This window comes from Colias philodice, chromosome 21, assembly GCF_061535455.1.
Source record: "Colias philodice isolate Cphi_HAF_F1 chromosome 21, ilColPhil1 Martin Lab GWU primary, whole genome shotgun sequence".
Classification (NCBI taxonomy): domain Eukaryota; kingdom Metazoa; phylum Arthropoda; class Insecta; order Lepidoptera; family Pieridae; genus Colias; species Colias philodice.
Window position 1 is genome coordinate 2,945,021 of NC_143106.1, and position 21,428 is coordinate 2,966,448.

At 32.4% G+C, this 21,428-nt stretch overlaps 4 protein-coding genes and 1 long non-coding RNA gene across 5 annotated transcripts in view; 3 read left to right on the plus strand and 2 right to left on the minus strand.

Annotated features, from left to right (window-relative positions):
• The window catches only part of LOC149478735 (fructose-bisphosphate aldolase-like), a 144,227-nt gene extending 131,343 nt beyond the window's left edge, over window positions 1–12,884 (minus strand). Inside the window, exon 1 of the mRNA XM_089708386.1 lies at window positions 12,876–12,884. The gene's annotated coding sequence lies outside the window, so the exon portion shown is untranslated. The remainder of the gene's footprint in view (window positions 1–12,875) is intronic.
• LOC149478741 (uncharacterized) overlaps window positions 1–21,428 on the plus strand; it is a 122,546-nt gene that overhangs the window by 44,574 nt on the left and 56,544 nt on the right. The window lies entirely within an intron of this gene.
• On the minus strand, window positions 1,159–3,183 carry LOC149478745 (uncharacterized). The gene is made up of 3 exons (XM_089708573.1): window positions 2,983–3,183; window positions 1,543–2,804; window positions 1,159–1,430 (listed from the first exon to the last, which is right to left on the minus strand). Exons 1-3 carry the CDS (start codon window positions 3,163–3,165, stop codon window positions 1,244–1,246), a joined length of 1,632 nt encoding a protein of 543 aa, XP_089564699.1. The 5' UTR covers window positions 3,166–3,183; the 3' UTR covers window positions 1,159–1,243.
• On the plus strand, window positions 8,915–11,081 carry LOC149478746 (esterase FE4-like). Its single transcript, XM_089708518.1, has 3 exons — window positions 8,915–9,113; window positions 9,317–10,578; window positions 10,767–11,081. The coding sequence occupies exons 1-3, from the start codon at window positions 8,934–8,936 to the stop codon at window positions 10,864–10,866; spliced, it is 1,542 nt and encodes a 513-aa protein (XP_089564644.1). The 5' UTR covers window positions 8,915–8,933; the 3' UTR covers window positions 10,867–11,081.
• LOC149478747 (esterase FE4-like) lies at window positions 15,786–18,239 on the plus strand. Its single transcript, XM_089708530.1, has 3 exons — window positions 15,786–15,968; window positions 16,470–17,725; window positions 17,966–18,239. The coding sequence occupies exons 1-3, from the start codon at window positions 15,786–15,788 to the stop codon at window positions 18,237–18,239; spliced, it is 1,713 nt and encodes a 570-aa protein (XP_089564656.1).

Sequence of the window (21,428 nt, forward strand, 5' to 3'; positions counted from 1 at the left end):
ATTATTTTAATATTTTATTTAGTATCAACAACCCGTTCTACTTGAAAAGCCTTGTAGCATAACATTCTGTTAAATTTATTTAAAAACAATCCTTAAAATCTCCTAACAAAATATAGCCGGAGCACCTAAAATTAAATATTATTGAGACTATACAATATACATATCAATACTAGTCCATTGAAATTTTACATTTTTTAGGCCTAACCTTGCGTTTTTTGCAGGCTGAGCCTTATCAAAATAATGTACTAAGTATTATACACATTGAAAAGGTCTACAGAAAAGTCGGTGGTGGTATATGTCTATCTCTTATGGATAACCCACAATAACTTTTTTTTTGTCATTTACTTTTTACGACAAATAATGGCTAATTTTCGAAGCGATTTTAACCAATACAGCATTAATCCTTAACCAATTAAATACCTTGAATACATTGTTCATTTAATATATCGCCCTTATATACCTTGAATACATTGTTCATTTAATATATGGCCCTATATGGCCCTTTACACCGTATGATTTAAATAAATATTTCCGAAGATATTACAGATTTAAAAATTGCGGGACGTAGCGTTTGCGGCGGCACCGGCCGTCCGCCCGCCCGGCTGTAATATATTTTACGTGCGAAGCCGAAGCGGGCCGCTATGTTTTTATATACAAAGATCACAGTTTTTCTGTACTGTATATTTTAGTTTCAGCATTGCACCCGTGCGAAGCCGGGGCTGGTCGCTAGTTTAGTCTAAACGAAAACTCGTATTCAATATTTTTTCAGTATTAGAACATTCCATAGAATCTTTTCAAAAGCACTTGGAGCAACGAAAGGATGCTCGATGGCTGTTTACAGTTACTAAAATAATTTAACATTGATATAATATGAGCATTCGCTCGTTTGATGTTAATGCACCATTACTCAAACACGCCAGAGCAGATGGAGGATTTCAATTCATTTTGAATATCTTTGTTATGTGTGGGCATATCCGATGCAATCACATAAGGTGTTCAAATCTACGAATTTTAATTTTTGAGTAAAAATGCTCATCGGATGGAAAAAAGAAATAACCATTTCTATTATTTTATGTACCTATAGATTAGCTAGTCAGTAATTATTATTCATTAGACGTATTCCAGGGTAATAATTAAAACTTCATTATAATGCTCAGAAAATTATACGTTTATTATAAACCTCAGTTTAACAAACATTATTTTGTTGGTGTAATACGTTCAGGGTTTCGTTTACTCATCAAAATCATTCTTCGCAATCTGTAGTGGGTGGGATTGGGTCTTTATAGTATTGGTCATAAATGTCTTCCCAAAAGAGAGCCCTGTGTTCGAGGGACTTCAGCTCTATCGTCTGGTTGAACGACATCAGTTTGATATCATCTAACTGTGCTGCTGGCCAATCTTGAGCAACCGATCCTTCCAGGGTAGGTTCTCTGTAATAAGAAAAAATTTCTTTAATGACTTGGTATTAAACAAATTTTAGATATACAAAGAGATGCAGCAGGACAATTATTCATAAAGTCCTGCAAGTTTTATTTTACTTACCCAGTTGTTATAAAATTGTACCACATATTACGCATTATGGTTTTCATATTTTTAAGCTCAGTCGAAATAGTTGTTTCATTCTTATTGTCTAAGATGACAAACGATTGAACAGTGTGGAAGGCTCCTCGTTTGTTTATATATGGGAACACTGATGATTCCTTGGTTGTGTATGAATATTGGTACAAGTAAAGATTTTCATGTCCAGCTGCTAAGTGCAATTTTATAGCCCTTAGCATTGGATAGACATACATCGTGTCTGTGAAGTAATTGATGTACAGTAAAATATTTTCGTTACTTATAACTTCTTCGTCCCCGAAGTAATAGTCCTTGACTTTTTGTAGAACATCAGATCGTTCCTCATCAGTGGGAAAGTCTAAGTCAAGAGGTAAGAAATCTGTTAAGTTTTTGATTAAAATATTTTTCCATTGTTCAAATACTCTCAATCTGAAAGAACCTTCGAATTCACAGAAACTATACATGGATGGAACTTGACGATAATTTCCACTTTTCAACATTTGATACGGACTTTCTGAAAGGAACATTTCTTGGCCAATATCTTGTTCAATGCATGGTGAAAAGAAGAAATCTACTAATCTAGCTGTATCTATAGAAACCAACAAATCGTAAGTTGCGTTTGTATAAAATTCTTCCAAGCTACTAATGTCATAAGAGCCAGTATAATTTAACAGTTTTGCAAAAGATTTTGCGCTTCTTATTGGATCGACTTGAACGGTTGATGGACCTAATGTTATACCACTATCAGCAACCATCTTGATAAATAATCCTTCTGTCATTTCAGAAATGGATAGAAGATCGACTGATCTAGCACCAGCACTGCTGCCGTAAATAGTAACATCGGCTGGATTGCCTCCGAAATATTCAATATTCTCCTGCACCCAACGTAGAAGAGCTACTTGATCTTTCATACCAGCATTACCGGGTGCAGTTTCTGTGCCGAGGCACAAGAAACCATGTACTCCAACTCGGTAATTAAAGGTAACAACAATAATTTCCTTGCTCTGTACTACATTTCTCGCTGAAAATATATCGGAAAATCCATACTGATAGGCTCCCCCGTGAACATATACAACAACTGGTAGACTCGTTTTGTCGGTGTCTGGCACATATAAATTAGCAATTAGGCAATTTTCACGAACTTTCGGATCAACTACGCCTTTCAACGAATTGCCATTTTGTGGACATATTACATTCGTCTCTACAGCTTCGAATGTGTCTGTCCATGTAGGGGCTTCTAAAGGCGCCTAAAAAGAAATATTTTTTAACAATAATGAATACGGAATTTTCCTATAATAATTAAGTTTGTAAGTTTGAAGTTATTTTACAGCTTTTAAGTTTATGATTGTAAGACCACGAAATATTGTAAATCATTCTTATTTCATTTGGCAGGAGGAGTCAAAACATCTTTTAAATTGTTGGTACCTTGAAACGATCTTCTCCTGTAGGAGCTGTAGCATATGGGATGCCGTGGAATTCAAATAAATCCCATCCTGATAACTTATAGCCCTTTACAGGACCCTGGTTAATGTTCACAATTAGTGATGAATCTTCAGCATAAATTTGGCCTACTACGGCAATTACTGTAAACAGGAAGAGATTTTTCATCGTGGGTGTCTTGACCTGAAACTGAATAAAAGTTTTAACATGGATCTGCCTTAATAATGTTGTTATTAAAATATTTATATAGAGGTATTAAAGGTACTAATTACAAATTGATATTAATTTATAGTTTTGTATCAAACTTAAAAAGCGTTAATTACCATGTAATTAACGAATTACTTAATTAAATCAAGACACTGAAATTCATAAGAATTTTGTTTATTTAACTAGCTGACACCCTTATCACTTAGGGACAGATTACGACGGTCCGATTCTCCGATTATTGGTCATCCATAAGTTGAATTTAAACAATTGTTAAACTAAGACAAGTAAAAAGAAGACTTACCTGTAGGGGAAATGAAAACCTTTTGATATTATTTTCAGTTGAAACAGATTATTTTATAGTATTTTTCTCACCTTGAAAATATGCATGTATCATTCAGAAATAAAGGAGATGTAATTATATGAATTTAAAATAGGCAAAAAAACATTTGTGCACATATAAGATAGACCGGAACAATTCGTAAGTATATTTGTTTATAAGTAGCTGGTGCCTGCGACTTTGTTCGCGTGTATTTTTACTCAGTCCCGTTAAATTAACAGAGACCTTTCCACATAGGTAAGTTTAAAGAAAAAATGACTACTTTTTAAAGTTAAATTTGATATAATTAAGATTGTGTATAAATTGTAGTCTGGAGAGGCTGTAACATAGATTATCATGTGAAAGCTTAGTTACTTTTCAGAATTTACTAAAATGTGAAAAAAATTGAATCTTAGATTTTTTAACCCTTACTGAAAATGCTCATTGAACTGAAAAGCTTTTGCTTAGACGTTTTTCCTATTTTATAAACTACTAGCGGTTCGCCCCGGCTTCGCCCGTGGTACATATTTCGCAATAAAAGGTAGCCTATGTTCTTCTCAGGGTTCCTAGGGTCTAAAGATGGTCTGTGCCAAATTTCATCAAAATCGGTCCAGTAGTTTATGCGTGAAAATCATACATACATACATAATTACAAACCTATAAATAATATTATAAAGAGGAAACTTTATAATATTATTATATATTGTATTTAGATGGGCCTTTAGACGAGTATCACAAGTTCTACTTACAAAACTTAATTACCTATGGCTATATTAATTGAAAATGTTGTATTAAAACTTAAAAAAATATGTTAGTTATATTACCTATACTTTATGTTGCCTGTTTCGTTATTCCCCCCCCCCCCCTTTCATTATTTTTTCTTTTTGTATTCAATGACAGACACACTATATAACTCTTTCTACAATTGGATAAAATATTCAATTTTAAAAGAAAAATCCTAAAAAGGATATAAATTATGAAAAATTATTTTAAGATATTTTATGTTTTATTTAATTTTCTGAAGAGTTTGTTTGTTTGAACGCACTAATCTGGGGAACTATTCCGATTCCGATTTGAAAAATTCTTTCAGTGTTAGATAGCCCATGTATCGAACCGAATCTTAATTTACATGCCAAATATGGCAAATGTCTTGTTATAAATGTACCTGCTGATTAAATACATGTGTTTACACAAATATGTCTTTATTAATATGATAATTATAGTTCACCTGAGACGGAAGGAGGTGTGGCTCATTTTCATTACATCACATTCTGAAGTAGACAGAGTAAGAGAACACAGAAACACAGTTAATCACAGGATTAAGCACCATCAGGAGTTTTATTATTTTTCGACCAAAGACAAAAAAGTAAGAGCTGATTTCGTTAGTGGACAGCATAATGTGATTGTATATTTGCTACCTATTTATTCAGGGGATTTGCAATTTTAACATCCATCTATTTAATAAAGGTTTATTTTAATACAAAATTTTATGATATAGAAAAATATCCTGTCATAAATAAATATGTTTAAAAAATACGTCCGTTGTATATCTCTAATTTATGAACATTTTCGCTTATAACTTTTTTATTTATAGTTCTACGACAAAAATTTACTGGACAAAAGTTGTAGAGAATTTAGTTTTCAACAAATAATGTTTTTAAATTTTTTTTATCAGATAAATAGTTTAAGAGATATATCGTAAAAACCATATCAACCGCTATTTTCAAGATGGCGGCCGTGGGACAAGGGTGGCAACCCCACAAACTTGGTTTTAGCTTCACACTGACCCCCCCTAAATATCAGATAAATAAAATTGCGTCCTCTAAAAAACGCAAGATTAGGCCTAAAAAATGTAACATTTCAGTATTTCAGTTTTTACTCACGCGGCTTATCGTAATCGTATTAATATAATCGTCAATCAAGCGTCAATTGTTAACCGACCTCAACAACGGAAAAGTAAAAAATAAAAAAAAGATTTGATATTATTCATTACTACATATTATTTTAAATGTGCTATTCGTTGTTTTTAATGTAGTTATTTTTATACTTGATCAATGATCATCTTTGGTGATCAGTTCAGATATTCTATTGACTGTTATTAATTATCATACACTATTACAGACGATCCCTACAAATATTATAAATGCGAAATTTTGTAAGGATGGTTGGATGTTTGCTACTCTTTCACGGGAAAACTATTAAAGGGATATTGATGGTACTTTGCTCTGATATATCAGAGCTATAGCTTATCTTCCAGAAAAAACATGAGCTCAATAAATTTTTGCTTTATTTACGGACAAGCGGTCCGCCCCGGCTTCGCCCGTGGTACATATTTCGCAATAAAAGGTAGCCTATGTTCTTTCTCAGGGTCTAAAAGATTGTCTGTGCCAAATTTCATCAAAATCGGTCCAGTAGTTTATGCGTGAAAACCATACATACATACATAATTACGAACCTTTCTTCTTTATAATATTACTAGCGGTCCGCCCCGGCTTCGCCCGTGGTACCTACATGCTTAAACTATCCTATCTCTCAAGTTGGATCGAACTGCACATGGTGTGTGAATTTTATTATAATCGGTTAAGTGGTTTAGGAGTCCATTGAGGACAAACATTGTGACACGAGATTTATATATATATTAAGATTATTATAGTATTGATTAGTACCTATAAATGAACCCGGCATGGCTAGTTTAATAATGAAAAAGGATATGCGGGAAAAGCGGATAAGTTTTATAATGACTGGGTTAAGTATTTTACATGTTCTGGTTATTTTAGAAAAATATACATTATATAGAATATTATGTTGCATTTAACTGAGGTATTCTTCGATTATACCTACTTTTAATTTGCATAATATATTATGGGAATTTTAAAACATAGTTTAGAGATCCTGTTTCCAGTGAATAAAAACTGTCAGCTTGGAGACCACTTCAATATTGATCATTATTTTTGTATATATATATTAATATACTAGATTTCCGCCCGCGGCTTCGCCCGCGTTTTCAAAGGAAAACCCGCATATTTCTCGGAACAAATCCACGCCAAATACACACCAAATATAACGATATCACTCAATGCCAAATCCGGAAATCAATAATCTCTTAAGACATGATGAAACATATAACTTTAAAATATATTTTCTTTACTTTCATTTGATAATAATACGTTTATGACTTTTTCCATAAGAAATCGTAGATGATAGTAAAAATATAAATTATCAAATTTGTGGAAATACCCCTAGTTATGTATAATATTGCGAAATGTATAAGAACTCTATGTAGGCAGGTTATTTATTTATCTTGAAACTAGACGATCCATTAAAGAAAGCTTATGTAATCTGCACGATCTATCATAGAAACTACATGTGAGATATTAAAACTTAAGCCAAGACCACAGAATACATAATAGTAGCTAAACGCTACAGAACGGACACTCTCCGCCTCCCGCCAAAATTAAACTTACCTCACCCCCGCGCGATCAGACATAAAATGGGCCATATTTTTCTGCAAGGATGATACGCAACGAAGATTGACAACATTAATCAAATTGACTTAAAGTAATTTTATTATTTTGGATTTGTGATTATCGTTTTTCGTAGAAAATGGTTAGATATTGTGCTGTTTACGGATGTATTTCATCAGAAAAACGCGAATTTTTTTTTACGCTAGTCACAAATGTGCCAACCATAAAGCGTTAACACACACATTTGCAGTCTCTACAGTGTGACTGTCAAAACGATCATTTTGTATGGAGTGTCCGGGGTGTGCCAAGACACAGAATACATAATAGTAGGACAGTATTACAATATTATTTATATAGTAATACTGTGATAGTAGCTAAACGCTACAGAACGGACACTCTCCGCCTCCCGCCAAAATTAAACACTTACCTCAGCCCGCACGATCAGTCTAAAAATGGTCCACATTTTTCTACAGGGACGATACGCAACGAAGATTGACAATATTAATCAAATTTACTTAAAGTAATTTTATTATTTTGGATTTGTGATTATCGTTTTTCGTAGAAAATGGTTAGATATTGTGCTGTTTACGGATGTATTTCATCAGAAAAACGCGATATTTTTTTTTTACGCTAGTCAAAAATGTGCCGACCATAAAGCGTTAACACCAAGTTAACACACACATTTGTAGTCTCTAGAGTGTGACTGTCAAAACGATAATTTTGTATGGAGTGTCCGGGGTGTGGCCAAGATAAAATGCCAAATTATTCTGCTAAAATTATAACGATAAAAGTTTGTAAGAATGGATGGAAGTATGTTAAGTACTATATCACACAAGTTTATATATATCTAACCTTTTGTTTATATCTTGCGTTTACTTAGATTATATGAGTCATATCTGATTGAAGAAACGAAAGTTATATTAAAATAATTATATTTATTTAATTTATTGCTCACCAAACTTCACACAAGTAGGCAGTTTTATAAGTTTTTTCCTTGACTATACTAATATTATAAAGCAAAAAGTTTGTATGTTTGAACACGCTAATCTTAGGAAGTACTAGTCCGATTTGAAAAATTATTTCGGTGTTAGTTAGCTCTTTTATAGAGGAAGTGTGGAGGAAGGCTATATTATTTCATTACGCTAAAACTAACAGAAGCGGAGCAATGCGGGTAAAACCGCGGTGCACAACTAGTTATATTTATATAAAGCTCACAATGATAAAAACTAATGCAATGTTTACAATTTCTTTGGACTAGTTGAGATTCGACTACTGGAGGTATGCTACCACATTAAAAACCATTATCATAACATTACAATTTACACATAGTTAATTAAAACTATAAAATTGTTTGGCTCAGTTTTGTACATTCTATACGAATATTTCGCCTTGTAAATGTTTACTTTACAAGGGTTTTTTGTTGAAGAATGTTTAAATATAAGTAAGCTAATAAAAAAAACTAAACAAACGAAAAACAAATAATGAAATGTTTCTGAAAGTATGGTTACTAGTCAAACAGTATTATAATAAACTTACTTAATAATGTTGCAGCAAATATTTAAATGACAAAGCGGTCAACCGTGCAACATAAATAATTTTAAAGGTAGAGCCCGTGCAAATGCTTTGTCCACTAAAGGGATAAGGAAAGGATTGACGTTGGTAATAAAGACACTGGGAAGGATGAGGAATAGAAACATGTCTATTCAATTCAAACAAACAAACAATCAAAACTTTCCTATTTATAATATTAGAGTAGACGACATAGATACATAGAGATAATTCACTGACCTACGCACTAGCAATGCCTTGAAATTAATGAGTTGTTGATAGTCATAAGCAAAGCAGTTTAATTTCAATGAATTATTTTATCTTATCTGAACAGTCATTTACTCATTCTCTTTAAAATAAATATATGTCTTGGCATCTGCGAGAAAAGTTATTGCAAGACAATGTTTAAAGTAGGAGCACTGTTTTGCACAGTATTAATTTTAGGAGTTAAAAGTGAAAATTTTAAGATAGTGAATACCGCGCAAGGACCAGTGAAAGGTTATAAATCAGATATTGAAAATGTGTACAGCTTCTTCTCTATTCCGTACGCCGCTGTGCCTACTGGATTAGATCGGTTTAAGGTAAGGTTGTTATTATTTCTTTCTAGCATAGTTAGGTTCTACCAGTAGAGTATTTGTAAATGCAAGTAGACGGTCCGGTGGATGATAAATATATATATAAACGTCTACATGTATATGTCAGAAAGTAACATAATAATATTACGTATACTAAAGATTCAAACAGAAATAATTGTTATACTTATTGCGATTTTAATTATTTGCAGTCTCCGTTACCACCACCAACATGGACTGAACCTTTTGAAGCTATTGAAAAGGATATTATTTGCCCACAATCAGGTCATAAAATAGACACTGGCGATGTATATCGAGAACAATGTCTTGTTGCTAGTGTCTTTACGCCTAATACAACAGCTAGGAATTTACCTGTTCTGGTATACGTTCATGGAGGAGGATTTTTTATAGGACATGGTAACGAATATACACCGCAACATTTGGTTAAAAGTGGTAAAATAATAGCTGTCACTTTTAACTATCGTCTTGGACCTCCAGGCTTCCTATGTCTAGGCACAGAAGCTATACCCGGTAATGCTGGAATGAAAGACCAGGTTGCGTTACTCAGATGGGTAAACAAGAATATTGTTAATTTTGGAGGAAATCCTAATGACGTTACTATAGCAGGATACAGCGCTGGAGCGGTTTCTGTAGATTTGCTAATGCTGTCTAAAATGGCTCAAGGCCTATTTAATAAAGTAATACCAGAGAGTGGCGCGAATACTCTAGATGCTGTTTTCCAAATTCATCCACTCGAATACGCTAAATTATACGCAAGAAACTTAAAATTTGAAAATGTTGATGATATTAGAGCGTTAGAACAATTTTATTTGACTGAATCTTTGGATAAATTGACTTCTATTGATGTTTTAAATGGAATGGACAATGTTAAAATATTATCTCCGTGTATTGAGCGAGATGTCGGTCAGGATGAAAGGTTCTTAGAAGATAGTCCTGTGAACATACTCACTAGTGGAAATTATAATAAGTACCCAATTTTGTACGGCTTTTCTGAAATGGAAGGCCTTTTCCGAATTGGCAATTTTGAAAAAATTAAAAATATGATGAACGATAACTTTGCTTTCTTTTTACCAAATGATTTACATTTTACTACTGAGAAAGAAAAAGAACATGTCGTGCAAACGATTAAAAAGTTTTACTTTGGTGATGACCCTGTGGGTGCAAATAATATTTTGAAGTATATTGACTATTTTACGGATACTATGTTTGCTTATCATATATTACGAACTGTTCAGCTACAGGTCAGAGCTGGTAATGATAAAGTGTATCTGTATGAATATGTTTTCGTCGATAATGATGTAGATATTATTCCATATACAAAGAAACGTGGAGCTACTCATTGTGCTCAAACAATGGCAGTACTGGATTCCCTCAATGAAGATAATATAACTCAAGAATACAAAACAACGAAAAAGTATATGCGAGATATATGGTTGAATTTTATACTTAAAGGGTATGTAAGGGTAGGGTTCGATGAAGGATATTTGATTTTAATGTAAATAATATAGGTACTTATAAATTAATCACTTTGTAACTCGTGATAAGTATAAAATAAGTTTCTTATTGTTAATTTACTTTTTGTTTCATATTAAGGTTCGTGTTTTAAATGAATTGTTTCTTAATTGTAAATATATATTTCAGAGAACCAGTTCCCAGCGGATCACCATTTCCTTCTTGGTCACCAGTTACTACTGTAGACAACTTATCATACATCAATAACAATAACTCAATAACACCATAGAGTATAGAGATAAACTCTTATATGAGAGAGCACAATTCTGGGAAAAAATCTATGATAAATACTATCAGCATCCTTCAGCACCAAATCCTGGAATCAACAATTTTGCTATTAGAAATGATGGATCGTCTGTTTTATATATTTTGATGACATCATTTTTATTGCACTGCTCTTTACAAAAGATACGTACTTAATATTATAGTGTATAAGTTAGTAAGTTGTGGAATAAATTTAATATAAAATAAGAATATAATTTATTATATTTAACACATAATCTCTACATAGTATAAAACAAAGTCGCTTTCTCTGTACCTATGTCCCTATGTATGTTTAAATTTTTAAAACTACGCAATGGATTTGATTTTTTAATAGATAGAGGGATTCAACAGGAAGGTTTTAGTATTAATATACTTTGGCTAAGACCCAATAAATTAATAAATAATAAATACAATAAATAAAAAAGTAAATTATTACTTTTCAAAATTGTCTTAGCCAAAGCGGGCAAAGCCACGGGCGGAAAGCTAGTACTTATATATCGTAAAGTTAGTGTGGTTACCTCCCACCCCCCCCTTGATAATATATTTTGATCAGTTTATCTGTGACGAATGATGTAGATATGAGTAATTACGTCCAACCTTATCACCGCGTTGCAGTTGTGAATCCGGCTAAGATCTTATGTACTTATACCACTGATAACATAATACTAAACTAGTACTAATCTCTCTTTTAAGTTATTCAGGTGACAACCTCATACAGTATTATCTATTAATTTGTTAATCTGAAGTCATCATTTTCATTCCACTTTATGGGGTAGACATATTTGTATTCTGCAAATATCAAATCTATATTTAAGTTAATAAAGTTCTTAACATTTGCTTTCATGCATAAACATTAATTATTGTATTGTTCAGGTTTGTTATATAAATTATATTCCTGCAATGTATACAAATTATATTCCTCTATAGTAAATTACGGATATTATGCAAACCCGAAATGAAGAAATAACATTTTAGGAAAGACCTAGAATTTAGAATTACCTGGGTAGTCGATATCGATATCGATGAGGCATTCCTGTTTAATCAAAAAAGTTGAAAAAAATGGTAAATCTACTCCAATAACTATTGTAGTACATTGTATAGAACAATTTTCTTGCGAAAAAAATAATTTCAATTTCAAATTTCAAATAATTCAATATCTTCACAACAAACATGTTTTTGCAATACTGCACTCTATCTTATCACAAATGCTATATATATACATATATATATAATATTATATAACTTAAAGAAAGATTGTAATAGGTGATGTCTATCTACATTATTAAACATCGTAGTAAGTACTCCACTTAATATTGTATTCCTAAAATGTACGAACTTTAGTCAAAAGGCTCTATCTTTTGTCATTTTACGTAACTAAATATCATGCATAATAATAAGGTACGTCCGTACGTGAAAACATGTGACTGAAAAACACATGAGAATGAAACTTTGCTAAGTGAGAAATCATTAAGTTTTAAAACTTATATATCGTTTTTTCACGATATTTACGTCTCACTAACCGACCTTAAAAAAGGAGGATTATTTGATCATTATTTGATGTGTTATTTATTAAATAGGGTTGAAGTCGGGGCCAAGCACTAAGCACTTAGTATTAAGCCCTTTAAACTGGGCATTATGAAATCAAAATTACTACCTACTATGATAGTTTAACATTGGCTTGGCGCCGACATCAAACCTTTTAAATAAATAGCACATCTAAATATCAAATCTTTAATATTTTTTATTTTTTCGTTTTTGAAGTCGGTTTTTTTAACGTACCTAGTTATTTTTGAAGTGAAACTTCTTTATCGGGGTTGGACAAAAATTTAGTGTAACATTTTTGCGTTACGCCGTACGCGTGACATTTTGCGTTACGCCGTACGCGTGACATTTTTGCGTTACGCTATACTCGTGACATTTTTAAGGTCATAAAGAAGTTTCACTTCTTACGTGTGTACTCTAGTACACGCATACATTTTTTTATTTAAGTAGGTATATCTGACATTTTCGTAACTTTTTAATTCACAGGTCAGGCGTGTTTATATACCATATTTTTTTTAACAATACTATAAATAGTCCATTGAATAAAAAGTTCTAGAGTGCGTGAGTTAGTAACGTAAGATGTTTCTTCGGAAACATGTCAAGAGTCCCTAGGTAATGAACATACTAAAACCCCGGGACACTAGGAGGAGCCCCGGAGTGGGGGGAGGGGGGAAATGGGTCCATTTTTTCATTTTTCGCTTAAATCTCAAAAACGGTACATGTTAGAGAAAAACTTTCAAGGAAAAGTTGAAAGGCGATAAAATTATCTACAATTTGTACCTAAATAATTTTTTCCTATATCCTACCGTTTCTGAGTTATACGCAGTAATAAATGATTTTGGCTCAAACAATTTCCCCATACTACACATCAATCGATCAAAAAATATTTCTTTCTTTCAAAAAACTCAAATGTGCAACTTGCGACCGGTACTGATAGATTGCTCTTAATTAGGTCTATAATTGGTAAAATAAACACATTCCTCCATGGAAGCCTTTAGGAGGAATCGATTGTCAAAATATTATAGTAGGGCAGTTTGAGTTACTGAAATTGATCTTTTTATTTTTTTCTTCCAAAAAACTCAAAAGTGCAATTTGTGACCGGTACAGATAGATTGCTCATAATTAGGTCTATCATTGATAAAAATACTAGATTCCACCACGGAGGCGTTTACGAGGAATTGAATTTTATTAGGGTAGTTACGATACTTGAACTTTTTATTTTTTTTCTTCCAAAAAACTCAAAAGTGCAACTTGTGACCAGTACCGATAGATTGCTCATAATAAGGTCTATCATTGATAAAAATACCAGATTCCACCATGGAGGCGTTTACGGGGAATTGAATTTTATTAGGGTAGTTAGTTAAAAAGTTCAAGTATCGTAAATACCCTAATAAAATTCAATACCTCCTAAACGCCTCCATGGTGGAATCTGTTTTTTTTTATCAATGATAGACCTTATTATGAGCAATCTATCGGTTCCGGTCACAAGTTGCACTTTTGAGTTTTTTGGAAGAAAAAAAATAAAAAGTTCAAGTATCGTAACTACCCTAATAAAATTCAATGCCTCGTAAACGCCTCCGTGGTGGAATCTAGTATTTTTATCAATGATAGACCTAATTATGAGCAATCTATCTGTACCGGTCACAAATTGCACTTTTGAGTTTTTTGGAAGAAAAAAATAAAAAGATCAAGTTCAGTAACTCAAACTACGCTAATATAATATTTTGACAATCGATTCCTCCTAAAGGCTTCCATAGAGGAATGTGTTTATTTTACCAATTATAGACCTAATTAAGAGCAATCTATCAGTACCGGTCACAAGTTGCACTTTTAAGTTTTTTGGAAGAAAAAAATAAAAAGATCAATTTCAGTAACTCAAACTGCCCTACTATAATATTTTAACAATCGATTCCTCCTAAAGGCTTCCATGGAGGAATGTGTTTATTTTACCAATAATTATAGACCTAATTAAGAGCAATCTATCGGTACCGGTCACAAGTTGCTTTTTTGAGTTTTTTGGAAGAAAAAAAATAAAAAGTTCAAGTATCGTAACTACCCTGATAAAATTCAATTCCCCGTAAACGCCTCCGTGGTGGAATCTGGTATTTTTATCAATGATAGACCTAATTATGAGCAATCTATCTGTACCGGTCACAAGTTGCACTTTTGAGTTTTTTGGAAGAAAAAAATAAAAAGATCAAGTTCAGTAACTCAAACTGCCCTAATATAATATTTTGCCAATCGAATCCGCTTAAAGGCTTCCATGGAGGAATGTGTTTATTATACCAATTATAGACCTAATTAAGAGCAATCTATCAGTACCGGTCACAAGTTGCACATTAATTGAGTTTTTTGGAAGAAAGAAATATTTTTTGATCGATTGATGTGTAGTATGGGGAAATTGTTTGAGCCAAAATCATTTTTTACAGCGTATAACTCAGAAACGGTAGGACATAGGAAAAAATGATTCAGGTACAACTTGTAGATAATTTAATGGCCTTTCAACATTTCCTTGAAAGTTTTTCTCTAACATGTACCGTTTTTGAGATTTAAGCGAAAAATGAAAAAATGGACCCATTTCCCCCCTCCCCCCACTCCGGGGCTCCTCCTAGTGTCCCGGGGTTTTAGTATGTTTATTAACTAGGGACTCTTGACATGTTTCCGAAGAAACATCTTACGTTACTAACTCACGCACTCTAGACCCCCCTTGGAGGGACTCATTCAATGGACTAAAAACAATTTATTTTTTATATTTTGTTTTAAATAATTAAAAATTTCAAACCATTCGTTTTTCGATGTGATTAATAATGGTAATGGAGAGAAATTATAATTTTAAACCGCAAAATACAACTTGTTACTACTGCCTTAGCAGTAGCAACGATTTTACTGGCAACTAGCTGCAGCTGCGTGATGCGTCCCGTGGTTTCGCGGTATTTTGGTATAAAATGTAGATACCGTGTACATGCATTTATTTTAATATTACAAACAGACACTCCAATTTTATTATTGGTAAAGGTAATTGTAGGATTATTGTATTTTTATCAATTTCTTTGTGATACCGTAAGATATACTTGATAATTTATTAGTTTCATTATAATTAATTTATTTTGCAGTAAGTATATTTTAATTATCGTCAGAGTATTCAAGCTTTATTCGCCTTAATAAGCACAGTATATGAAGAGGAATTTAAATAATCATGTATTACGATAAACACCAGTCACACTGTTAAGTATTTTATAAAAATAAGTTATCTTTTTATCTTATCAATAAACGTTTGCATATTATTATCTTTTTACTTAAATATTATGTTATGGAAACTGCACTAAACAGTATTCTTTGACCATGTTTGGGAACGTACTAACACTTATTTGTTTGATTTCATTTGTAAGAACAGAAACATTAGATTATCGTTTAGTAAATACGAATCAGGGACCAGTGAAAGGATATAAATTGCCAAACGAAAATGTGTATAGTTTTTTGTCAATTCCCTACGCTACTGCACCCACGGGACTAGATCGATTTAAGGTAAGATTATAGAGCATTACTACGCTACTTTCTCTTTATGATAAAAAATAAGTTAAAGGTAAAAATATTTTTTACTATGACAACGTCTTATAATTCGATAGAGCCAGCTGCACGCACGAAAAAACATGACTCATGCGGCGTTACCTCGCTCTGAGGCGTTCCATGTAAGGCTTGCAGTGCAAGCGAGAGCGCGGAACGAGCGAAAAAGAAGCACAATCGGCCTTAACTTAAGACGTTGTCACGTTCAACTATCGTCAGTAAACCGACTTTACAGACAACCAATTTTTTTTTGTTATTTGGTCCTTTGAACTAAGTTACTGGTCATTTAAAGTTTTAATGCATATTTGCAAAACAACAAGAATTGAACATACATTGAACATTTAGTTTTTTACAGGTGCAATAATTATGTACTACTTGAACTATTTGAATTATAATATTTTAAAATAAGCATTTGGTTTTTTACATTTGCCTTGTGTAGGTATAAGATTATTTATATTTCAGGGACCTCTACCTCCACCAACATGGACAGAGCCATTTGAAGCTGTTGAAGAGGTAATAAAGTGTCCTCAGGATTCAAGAATACCAGATGGCAAGGAAATCCGGGAACAATGTCTTGTTGCGAGTGTCTATACACCAAATACTACAAGTCAGAACTTACCAGTCTTTGTATACGTTCATGGAGGTGCGTATGTGTCAGGCTATGGGAACGGCCTGACACCGAAAAATTTAGTGCAAACTGGAAACATAGTCGCCGTTACTTTTAACTACCGCCTAGGAGCATACGGCTTTCTCTGTCTAGGGACTGAAGCCGCTCCTGGAAACGCTGGCATAAAAGATCAGGTTGCTCTACTACGATGGGTCAAAAATAATATCGCAAACTTTGGAGGAAATCCTGATGACGTGACTATATCTGGCTGTAGTGCTGGCGGGTCATCCGTTGATTTGCTAATGATATCCAAACTAGCTCAAGGACTGTTCAACAAAGTGATACCAGAGAGTAGTGGTAATGTGTGCGCATATAGTGTTCAAACAAACCCCATTGAAAATGCGAAATGGTATGCGAGACACCTAAACTTCAGAAACTTCAATGATATAAAGGCACTAGAACAATTTTACCTCACCACTCCGTTCAATATTCTAACTTCAGTTGAAGTTAGAAAAATAACTGATCATATTACAATATTTGCTCCTTGCATTGAACGAGATATGGGGCAAGAAATATTTTTAGATGAAAGCCCTGTCAATATTCTTTCTAGTGGAAATTATACGAAATATCCAATGCTATATGGTTTCGCGGAGATGGAAGGAATTTTTAGAGTTGGATATTTTGACCACTGGAAATTCAGAATGAATGACAATTTTACAGACTTTTTGGCACACGATCTACGATTTGCCAATGAAGAAGAAAAGCAGGAACAAGCGTTACGTGTAAGGGATTTTTATTTCGGTGATGAACCTGTGGCCAACAGTAATATTATGAGATATATCGATTATTTCACGGATAGTATGTTCGGTTATCCGATGTTACGAGCTGCTAAGTTACAAGCGCAAGCTGGGAACAATCGAGTATATCTATACGAGTATTCCTTCGTTGATGATGATATAAATTACATACCTCATACGAATCAACGTGGTGCCACACACTGCTCACAAGCAAACGCAGTTTTAGATTCGCCTGATGAAAATACTATAACTAATGAATACAAAGAAATGAAGAAGCAGATGCGGGAATTGTGGTTGAATTTTATAAAATATGGGTAAGTTTTTGATTGTGCCACAAATAAAATAACTGCTATTACATTTAAGTTAATAAGAAATAATACATAATATTTGAGAATTATTTGAAAGAAAAAAATAGTCTTCAGATTAGAATATAATGAATAATTTAATTTTTGTCTTGCATTATACGAATGCAATAAGATAACAATCTTATGTAGACCAAATACAAATATAAATATGACTGTAATTTTCGTTATTCTGGATACTTTTCATTCCAGGGAACCAGTACCGAGCGGATCAACTCTACCAGCCTGGAGACCGACAACCGCAGATAATTTATCATACATGTCTCTAAATACAACTCTTGTATACAAAGACAGGCTCTTGTATGAAAGAGCACAATTCTGGGAACAAATGTACGACAAGTATTACCAGGGACCCATAGCTCCAAATCCTGAAGCCAACTTATCTGTAAGGCCTGATGGAACATCCGCCTTTTATATTTTATTAGCTGTGCATTTCTTCTGCTTCCTTAGTAAGAAGATTGCTTGAAATGGGTAATATTAGATTGTATGATATTAAAATAATTCTAAGTAAAAAAGTGTCTAACATTTATTTATTTCTATTGTTGTCGATATAATTTAAGTTTTTGCATTATGACCAAGTTTGGTATGACTGACATGTTTAATATGTAAAACATTTTTACAGAAGTGCTTCGTGTGTGAACTGCTTTATATTATTTATCAGAAGATAATATCGAGTAGAGAGCAATAATAAATTGTGTAAAGGTTGTAAACATCAAAAAAATATAATTCCCTTGCTTAGGTACTTGGCAAAAGAGTCCAATTCTCCTCAATCCAAGAGACTTAGGAGTAACATTTGATAAAAAATTAGGTTTTATTCATCACATTAATAATATAGTAACGAAATCTCTAAAACTTCTTGGGTTTGTATGGAGAAATTGCAAAATGTTCAAAAGTGTGCTACCTATAAAAATTGTATATTGTTCATTAGTAAGATCTCTCTTGGAATATTGCTCACCAGTCTGGAATCCATCTTATCGATGTCACATAAAAAGACTTGAGTCTGTACAGAAAAAGTTTCTTTATCTACTTACTTTTCATCAGCAAAAACTTAAATCTTTAAAATCATACGACCTCAGATTAAACTTTTTTAAAATGGAAAGTCTTAAACATCGGAGATGGATGGCAGATCAAATGTTGTTATATAAAATTGTTACAAATTCGTATATTTGTCCTAATCTTCTATCAAAAATTAATATAGCTGTTCCAAGGAGATACTCTAGGAAAACCAATGTATTTTTTGTCAAAAGATATAGAACCAATTTAGGCTTCAACAGCGTCATTGCTAGAGTTTGTCGGGAACATAATAGATTATTTAATAGCACAAAAGTTGACATCAACTTTCTTAGTTTGTTTGCATATAAAAGCGTTTTACATAAAAATTATACTGATGAGAATAATGTTTTCTGATTAGAATTTATACTACGATTAGAAGCTATAATTTGATACAACTCAAAAATGCATGTTGTATTTGCCTGTAATTGGATCTACATCTTGCTATGCAAGCTAATTTATGTCACATACTCAAAATATATTATAAATATAAGATGTACATCTGTTGGCAAATCAAATAAATAAATAAATAAAATAAATAAATAAATTCAAAGATGCTCTATGAATTAAACTCAACTGAAAAATTAAAAAACAGACCCACTTAGATGATTTTTAAGATTAAAAGAATCTATTTTTTGCTAATTGTACCATACAAAGGTTTAGGTACAAATGGTTTTATACACTACTTCCACAGAAATTAAATCATCATTAGTCATAACTATCAACTTTTTGTAGTTTTGTAGTCAGAATAAGAACGGAATTATATTATAGATAATATATTTCAAGAGTTTATAAAAGCATTATATTATAATGTATGTTCGAATGTAGATTTAAAACCTTCACTGACATTCTATTATTAGGAAAAATAGGGCTCTGAAGTCACCTGAATTAACAGTTTCTTCAAGAATGATGTTCGAAATAACACACCATAATAAAAGTATTCACAACTTTTTATTGCATCGTGTAACAGTTGTATAACACTTAACACCTACACACGTATCTATACAAAATTAAATAAACAACAATCAAACATTAACACTTTGACACATTTCATAATAGCTCCTTATCACTTGTGAGCGTGATGTTCAAAATGCTATTTTTATTCATATCACACCATAATATAGATACAGTTTTATTATCTTAACGCTGAAAAAAACAGACGTGACTGTTGTAAAAGCTTGGCTTTTAGTAAATCAACGACATAATTATATACACTATTAAAATATATTCAACTATTAATTTATACATAGGTATAGCGGAAGAGAAACACAGCAGTCAATTTATATAAAACTACAGCCACGCTTCACTATGTGACATTGTAAATGCTTATTTGAGAAATTATAAAAACAGATAAAATACAATTATTTTGGAGTTAATTGTATTCGTGGCGAAATTAGAGTCAAATTGAGGTATAATTTAGACTTTAGAGTATTCTAAAAGTACACAAATTCTATTTACTTTTAGAATACTCTAATTTCTCTCCTTCTTATTACATATATACAAGTATATTATAGTAGTTATAACTGTGCAACAAGAACATCATTTAATATCCAACATTGTGCGTAATTCATACAATTAAGGGCTGATTTTTCAATCCTTGGTTAAAACTTATTCGTCAAATAATGTATAAAACTACCATTTTAAAAACGTATTCTAATTGCCCGTATTTGACAGTTTACGTGACATTTTAATATTATCGTGTAATACTTTATTGGACGGATAAGTTTTAACCAAGCATTGAAAAAAATGTTGTGTGGTTTTATGAAACCACGGTAAAAGTGAAACTGTTCGAACGGTTCCGAACACTGCTTTGTGTAGCGCATGTCGCGTGTATCGCGGCTGCCGAGTAGGTATACCTACTCGGCAGCCGCGATACACGCGACATGCGCTACACAGACCAAAAAGTTTGAGACGATGTAATAAAAGTTTCACTTTAAAATCGGCCCTAAAGGAAATGTCATAGATAATTAATTTACATCTAAATCTAAAGGGATTACAAAATGTCTATAAAATTAGAACCACTACAAAAGGAAGCGCAAGGGTTTAAGCACAACACGGAGTACAATCATTACTTACATACTAAAGGAAACTACATACAGATAGACTTATTTATATGAAAACAATATTTATTTTTTTAACATAAACAAATTATAATTATTATCTTTCACATAATTATATAATATATATATATAATATATATATATATATAAAAGAAAGTCGTGTTAGTTACTCCACTTATAACTCAAGAACGGTTGAGTTGAACCGATTTAGCTGAAAATTGGCAGGGACTTAGTTTAGAGCCAGGAGAAGGACATAGGATACTAAATATTTACCACGGGCGAAGCCGGGGCGGACCACTAGTGGGTAATATATGAATCATCGTTGACGTCTATTCAGAAGCAAATAACAGTCAGTCGTATAAATCTAGCTTTATATGTATAAAGCTAGCCTTAATTGAGCTTACTGTGGGACTAGGTAGATTTGTGTAATAATGTCCTATAATATTTATTTATTTTCTATTTTTCCTCATGCCTTTTTAAATTGCTTTGTAAGTGAAATATTTGCCAAAAACGTAGCAAGATTAAACTGATAAGATTTCACGCGT

Bases quoted from the DNA above. Each gene is read 5' to 3' on its own strand.
- LOC149478745 (XM_089708573.1), bottom strand. From the start codon at position 3,165: ATGAAAAATCTCTTCCTGTTTACAGTAATTGCCGTAGTAGGCCAAATT. The intron at 2,805-2,982 runs GTACCAACAATT...ATTTCTTTTTAG, and splicing joins CAGGAGAAGATCGTTTCAAG to GCGCCTTTAGAAGCCCCTAC. The intron at 1,431-1,542 runs GTAAGTAAAATA...TTCTTATTACAG, and splicing joins TACAATTTTATAACAACTGG to AGAACCTACCCTGGAAGGAT.
- LOC149478746 (XM_089708518.1), top strand. From the start codon at position 8,934: ATGTTTAAAGTAGGAGCACTGTTTTGCACAGTATTAATTTTAGGAGTT. The intron at 9,114-9,316 runs GTAAGGTTGTTA...AATTATTTGCAG, and splicing joins CTGGATTAGATCGGTTTAAG to TCTCCGTTACCACCACCAAC. The intron at 10,579-10,766 runs GTATGTAAGGGT...TATATATTTCAG, and splicing joins TTGAATTTTATACTTAAAGG to AGAACCAGTTCCCAGCGGAT.
- LOC149478747 (XM_089708530.1), top strand. From the start codon at position 15,786: ATGTTTGGGAACGTACTAACACTTATTTGTTTGATTTCATTTGTAAGA. The intron at 15,969-16,469 runs GTAAGATTATAG...TTTATATTTCAG, and splicing joins CGGGACTAGATCGATTTAAG to GGACCTCTACCTCCACCAAC. The intron at 17,726-17,965 runs GTAAGTTTTTGA...TTTTCATTCCAG, and splicing joins TTGAATTTTATAAAATATGG to GGAACCAGTACCGAGCGGAT.